The sequence below is a fragment of the Malus sylvestris genome, chromosome 15, assembly GCF_916048215.2.
Source record: "Malus sylvestris chromosome 15, drMalSylv7.2, whole genome shotgun sequence".
NCBI classification, from domain to species: domain Eukaryota; kingdom Viridiplantae; phylum Streptophyta; class Magnoliopsida; order Rosales; family Rosaceae; genus Malus; species Malus sylvestris.
Window position 1 is genome coordinate 36,916,443 of NC_062274.1, and position 6,746 is coordinate 36,923,188.

Below are 6,746 nucleotides of genomic sequence, written 5' to 3' on the forward strand. Positions count from 1 at the left end.
TGGGGAAGAAGGTTGAGGATGGATGGGTTAGTAGAGAGTGGGCCCAATTTTTTATATATAAATTGATTTTAATTTTAGGTGGACAAAGTTGACTGCCACACATCAGTAAAAATGTAAATTTTTGTATTTACCATGTCATCATATAACAGTTACACTGACAGTTTGATTAACGGTTGTATCAGATTGAAATGAAACAATAAGTAATGTATATGAATGAAATGTTTTAAAGATGTTAGATAAGATTGCAATTGCACCCAAACTTGAAGTGGTAAAATATAATTTACGCATTTTAAAATTAAACTGATTTAATAGGACTAAGTAAATGGATAAGCATTCCCACCACTAAAGAAAAAAACACCCTAATCAACAGCGCACAAGCATTAAGTCATGAAAAAACATAAAACAAAAGAATTGTCTTCCTTCCTGGTAATTAGTTTTCGTTGATTATTCAGCCCCACCCAAATCCACCACCACTGCCACTTGCTCTCTCTCTCTCTCTCTCTCTGCAAAATTCGTACTTCAACAGAATTTGAGAGAGAGGGAGAATATGAACCCAGCAAGGCCTCCTCCAGCACCCAAAAAGGAGATACAACTCCAAGGTCCCCGCCCTTCCCCTCTCAAAGTCAACAAAGACTCCGTCAAGATCAAGAAGCCACCGCCGCACCCACCCCCGCATCCAGCATCCACCCAGCATCCACCTCCACCTCCACCTCCACCTCCACATCCACAGCCGGTGGTGATCTACTCAGTGTCTCCCAAAGTCATCCACACCACTGAAAACGAGTTCATGTCCTTAGTCCAACGCCTAACCGGCCCTTCCACCCCTTCGCCCTCCTCCTCCTCCCCCGACGGCCTCTCGCCGGCTGCAAGACTCGCCTCCGTACACAAAACAAGCCCTAATTCAACCTCGGGCCACAACAAGCCCGTGACCACTGATGACGACTTCATGACAAGTATTTTCAATAATCCTGAAGATCAAGGAGGCGGCGGCGGAGGGTCAGTGCAACTTGATGAAATGGGTCAGTTTCCGGGAATATTGTCTCCGCCGCCAGCGTCTCTGCCGGCGGTAACAAGTGGGTTCTTCTCACAGCATCATCAGCATGACGTCATAAGCAGCCCAATGTCGAATAATTGGATGGGGATGGCTTTTAGCCCTGGTCCGTCTTCAGCTTTGATATCTCCCAGTCCTTGCTCATGGGACCTCTTTAACAATTTCTTGCACTACTTTTAACAATTCAACATTTGCTGCCCAGTCCCCGGTTAGATTTTTCTTTCTTTTTGGTGTATTGGCTTCTATGTTTCGTAAGCATTTACCTTTTACATTTTACATTTTAGCAATGGTTATTAATTTGTTACCCTGAGCCCGAGTCTTTGTAATCATTTTGTAATTTAGATGGAGTTTTACTAATTAACTGTTATGATAATTATTCATTTCCGACATGGGATTAGCTACATTGACTAGAACGAATGTGTTCCCGAATAGAATTCAGTTTCTACTTTGCCTAGTTTCTGCAAAACTATCACTATAAATAGTGGATTTCCCTCGTGATTTCCCCCTCCCCTTATTCAAGAGTTTGTGGTGTTTTCAATGCATACGATATTATTTATGCTAAAGGGTGAAAAAAAATATAGGTTAAACTGACAATATGTTAGCTATATTAATTTGATTTGAGTTCGATCGAACTTAAGACTTCTTATTTACAAGCGAAGAGGAATACCACTCAACCGTAATATTAACTAAAAGTGTAGAATTAGTACTTGACCATTGTATTAAGTAGCAATGTAGAATTAAATGTTGAATATCGCTGGTAAAAATATGAAATCTAAAATATCACTAATGGACTTAAAATACTAGTATACCATTAATGGGAAATTGGGAAGGCTAGGTTGTGTTTTTGTCCCCATTCAATTTAGTTCTTACAAGAAAAACCAGTTAGGCTTGCCCACTCTCCTACTTTTTTAGTATAGATCCTATCGTTTGTTAAAAAATAAAAAATAAATAAATAAAAACCAGTTATTTTTTCGTATCATCCATTGCTATGTACGTATGTATACATGTACGTGCTTACGTATGTACGGACATTTGTTGTGAGTTTCATGCAATGTCCCCTTTTGTCAGCAGAAACTTGTGAATTGGTACATCAAGATGAGAGGACATCAGAAAGCTTAATGATATAATAACGGCAGATATATGCCTACATTGACATATGATTAGATCATTATAGACTAAACTCATTTGGAAATACTTTTAAAATAACTGAAAGACACTCACCAAAACCACTTTCAGTCATTTTAAAAACTCTTTCAAACGAGCCCTAACTGTTCGAAATCTGAATCTATTAACAATTCTCGAAACCTCAAAACAATTGAGACCAAATGGAAGTTTCAACATTCAAAATTTATTTACAGTTAAAATGCTGAAGACCGTTCCACCAAATAAGGAAAAAGATGCCGAATGCTGGCAAAACATTGTATCCTCTGAAGTCATACTGTACTTCCCATGCTGCTCACTCTCGAATCATTTTGAACTTGTATTGTGACGCTTTTCGTACTTACAGCTTCAGCGGTAAACTATCCTCCTTACAAATTAACGTGCCAACCTTCTCCCCCTTTATCGCTTTTGAGATGTTACCAGGCTTGTTTAGATTGAACACAACAACTGCACATGGGAAAGAAACAACAACAGCATGTTCAACTTGGTTGTGTGGCTGCAATATATACATGCCAATATCAATCTCAATGGCACTAAGTGTTTTAGGTTTTAGGTACTTGTCTAAACATACCAGGAATTTTGTTTGTCTGGCATAAGGTAATGGCAGTCATGTCCATTACTGAAAGATCTTTTGCCATCACCTCTTGATATGTTAGATTCTCAAGAAGACGGGCATTCGGGTCACACCTTGGATCGTTGTCGTAAACCCCATCAACATTTGTAGCTTTCAGCACAACCTCTGCATTGACTACATCCACAATTGAAAGTAAAATGATAAGTTTGAAGCAAAAGAAAGAATTCACAACCCCCACAAACATTCGACGCTTTAGCATAACCTCTGTACTGACTCGACCAATCATTGACATTTTCCACCATCGACAAGTTGCAATTCAGTAAATTTAGGACTATAAGGGTGCCATGGCGAAGATTAATACGAGAAGACTTGATATTTAATCAGCGCCTTTGGGAGAATTCTGAAAATTTTGGAATATCCTAAATTACCGATTTTGAACCATACCAAGACCTCTCATAAAGATACCATGTAGTCTCTATAAGCACAGGTAGATACTACTTACTTTCAGCACCACGAAGCGCTGCAGCAGTATCTGTGGTGAAGAACGGATTTCCAGTTCCAGCTGCAAAGATCACTACCCTCCCCTTTTCCAAATGCCTTACAGCTCTTCGACGTATATAAGGCTCTGCAACCTCAGACATGCGAAAAGCAGTCTGCACTCGAGTAGGGATGCCGATACTTTCCATTGTTGCTTGAAGAAATATTGAGTTCATGACAGTTGCCAGCATCCTGAAAAATTGAATAAAAAGTATAACATAGCAAAAAGCTACATACTTGTAAAGTAAAAAGTGTTGAGTCGTAAAGTATAATACTTCCTCCAAAACCTCAATTTTCATTTCCCTAAAGTATATGCATGCGACAGTTACTTAAGGGCAGATTCCTCAGCTTTCCCATTTGAACCTCATGCCACAACACTTTTCCTTTAATCCAACATTTTACAGTTGGAAATGGTTAATATTGGAAAACTAAAGGTAAAAGAGCGAGGATCCACATGATGTGCTAAACACAATATAGCCCACCCTTTTGTACAGGCCTACAGGTATTTGTAAATGATGGAGAACAAGAATTCCTATTTCGGTATCTTCTTCAGTATTACAAAACAAAAGTACTGGTTACCATCAAGTATATTGCATTTGGACAGAAAAGCACCAAGGTCCATAACTTCGCCGACATTATGTTGGATCTAGAACTTCATCTTAATTTTATGGTTCTCATATCACATATCAAGTTACATTGAAAAACCAACTACTCGGAACACAAAATATCCTAAGTCCAAGGTCCACCTCATGTGATAATATACAAGAGGAAAACGAATTTATGAGACGTGTAATGAACCAGATCCAGAATAAAGTAATCACCCAATGAGAGGAATTATGTAAAAATACAACTAGAAAAAAGTCTACACAGGTGACATCAAACAACATTCAGTCAATCCCAATAAAAGGATTTTACCCGATGTAATCAGCAGATGATTGGTCAAGACCACTGCTTCCCACCCAAGAAGATCCACGGAAGATATTTCCCCCGCCAACCACAATTGCAACCTGAAATACTTAACTAAGATTACTAACACAATAAACTATGTTGAGCACTTTGGATTTCAGAAGTAAAAATATCTCATTAGTAAAATCTGAAGCACTTTATGGAGATTATTAAACATTCAAACTATTCCAATTTATGCTATCCTTACATCATGCTGGATATTTACAACACGACAACAAAGCCGTATCCCGCTAAGTGGGATTGGCTGTAGGAATCCTAGAATACCATTGTGCACGGTTTTGCGCCAAAAGTCTTCCGTTAGCTCCAAGTAATCCATGTCTTTTCTTAAAGTCTCTTTCCATTTCTTCCTAGGTCTTCCTCTACCCTTTTTGCCCCGAGCCTTCATCTCATAATCACATCTTCTAACTGGAGCATTTGTAAGTTTTTGGTTCACATGTCCAACTCACCTTATCCGATTTTCTCTCATCTTATCTTCAATTGCGGCTATTCCTACTTTACCTTGGATATCCTTGTTCTTAATCTTGTCCTCTATCGTGTACCCTCCCATCCAACGAAGCATTCTCATCTCCATTACACTCATTTTTTTTTTGCACATGTTTGATGCTTGACCACCCAACATTCCTGTGCCATAAAGCATTACTGGATAATTAAATAATAAAAAAAACCTACAGTCCCATTCTTATCATGGAGCATTACCCAGGATGATGCATTTTAACCCCTACATAAATAATTCTTGAATACACAATTTCACTATTTTTAACTTTATAAACGGGTTACAGTAATGATCAGAGGTATACAATATCACGAGAAGAATACAATGTTTTGTGTGTGCGCGCGTGTGCCCTTGCCTTCATGTACAAAAAAGGAAAGGGTAATATAAAGTACAGTTCTTTAATGTCAAGTGTTAAGCATTACCTCAATGCCAAGGCGAGTAACAGATGCAACCTCCCTTGCAATTTCCATTGTTACCTAATATTATTGAGGGGCAAACGTTCAAGTTTCAGAAACCAACAAGAGAAGGATAACTATCACAGGATGATTTAAGAATTTATGAGACCTTTGGATCAATATTCTGTGTATGATCCCCGGCAAGTGCTTCTCCGCTTACTTTAAGCAAAACCCTTCGCCACTTATAAGATGGTCCAGACGAGCCATTCCCACTCATTGTCACCCCAAAGGGAGCCATAGATGACATTTGAGTATGACTGTTGAAAAGATATGAAGTTAAAAAGTTAGATACTAGAGCAATGGTGTCCAAACCAACATTACAACACTAATACAAGGGAAAAAAGAAGCATTTCCATTTTCTCACACAATTTGACAATCAAGGAAGACAACTTTCTCACACCCCTTAATTTTTATCCCCGAGTACAAGAAGCTATGAAAGAGCGAAAAAGGGGTGAAAGATCGAGGGTTGAATAACAGACTGCTTATTATATATCATACAAGAATGGATATTTCACAACAAAATCAAGTATAACTGAGGAGCCATACTAATCAATTAAGGAACCGAACCACCTGCTGTAACTGAAATCGCTGCATCTTGTCTACCGCAATCCGGATGTAGTCTGTAAATTGACATTCCCAAAATGTACACTTTATTTTCTACATGCCGCCGACTGACTTAAGTATTGAAATACAACACCGGCAAATCCTCCTCAATGCAAGTGTGTTCTATGGTCAATTTTCATCCACACTTGCTCTTTGATTAATAAACCCTACCAGTTACCAGTTTACTACCAGGAATAACAAGTAACTTTTAACTACAGTCAGTTGATAATATATATTCAAGGGATTCAGAAAACACTTAATTCAATTTCAATAAACACGTAATTACCCGTGATTCTGACAACAAAACTGAATTAAGCGGCTACCCATTACAATTAAGAGTACAAATACAAGGAAAGTCATGTTCTTGTAGTGGCTATACCTGCGGCGGTTCACGGAGTCAGAGTCGGAACCGGAGCCCAATTCAGAAGATGAGCAGCTAACCGCCGCCAACCGCCCATGTGAGCGGTGATTACTCACCGACACGCCATCGTAAGCGCGCTTCAAGCAACTCACAAACGGACATGAAAACGAACAGGAGGAGGTGGAGGAGGATACAGCGACAAAGGATGAGGGCGAAATTGCCGCCATCAGTAAGTCCTAGAGCCAAGCTCTTGCTGCTCAACCAAGATAATATGCCTCTCTACTGTTTTTCTCTCTTCATTTTATACTAACGGCACACGGCTGGAATGAAGAGTGTTTCCTAAACGACCCACTTAGGAAAAGTTAAAAACATTATTATCTCTTCAAAATTAGATTTATGACACCTATTACTGTTTTGAAACAAATAATGTGGTAACCAAGTGACTCGCCAAGTTTGTAACTGTTGTATTTCAATTTATCTTATCGAAACTTCCCGACTATTCCTCTATTGCATCTGGTTATAGTGCTAAATTTGCTTCATGAAAT

At 38.8% G+C, this 6,746-nt stretch overlaps 2 protein-coding genes across 2 annotated transcripts; one reads left to right on the plus strand and one right to left on the minus strand.

Moving 5' to 3' along the window:
* The first annotated feature begins 387 nt into the window (after window positions 1-387).
* LOC126603305 (protein MKS1-like) lies at window positions 388-1,440 on the plus strand. The gene has a single exon (XM_050270112.1). It carries the CDS (start codon window positions 548-550, stop codon window positions 1,229-1,231), a length of 684 nt encoding a protein of 227 aa, XP_050126069.1. The 5' UTR covers window positions 388-547; the 3' UTR covers window positions 1,232-1,440.
* Window positions 1,441-2,157: 717 nt separating this feature from the next.
* On the minus strand, window positions 2,158-6,507 carry LOC126603304 (uridylate kinase PUMPKIN, chloroplastic-like). Its single transcript, XM_050270110.1, has 7 exons — window positions 6,220-6,507; window positions 5,347-5,494; window positions 5,205-5,258; window positions 4,239-4,330; window positions 3,289-3,515; window positions 2,784-2,960; window positions 2,158-2,659 (listed from the first exon to the last, which is right to left on the minus strand). The coding sequence occupies exons 1-7, from the start codon at window positions 6,426-6,428 to the stop codon at window positions 2,553-2,555; spliced, it is 1,014 nt and encodes a 337-aa protein (XP_050126067.1). The 5' UTR covers window positions 6,429-6,507; the 3' UTR covers window positions 2,158-2,552.
* Window positions 6,508-6,746: the final 239 nt, after the last annotated feature.

What these genes read in the sequence shown, in the direction of transcription:
- LOC126603305 (XM_050270112.1), top strand. Translation starts at nt 548, where the DNA reads ATGAACCCAGCAAGGCCTCCTCCAGCACCCAAAAAGGAGATACAACTC.
- LOC126603304 (XM_050270110.1), bottom strand. Translation starts at nt 6,428, where the DNA reads ATGGCGGCAATTTCGCCCTCATCCTTTGTCGCTGTATCCTCCTCCACC. An exon ending in TTACTCGCCTTGGCATTGAG is followed by an intron (nt 4,331 to 5,204) that starts GTAATGCTTAAC and finishes TAAGTATTTCAG; the next exon opens with GTTGCAATTGTGGTTGGCGG. An exon ending in CCAGACAAACAAAATTCCTG is followed by an intron (nt 2,660 to 2,783) that starts GTATGTTTAGAC and finishes TCCCATGTGCAG; the next exon opens with TTGTTGTGTTCAATCTAAAC.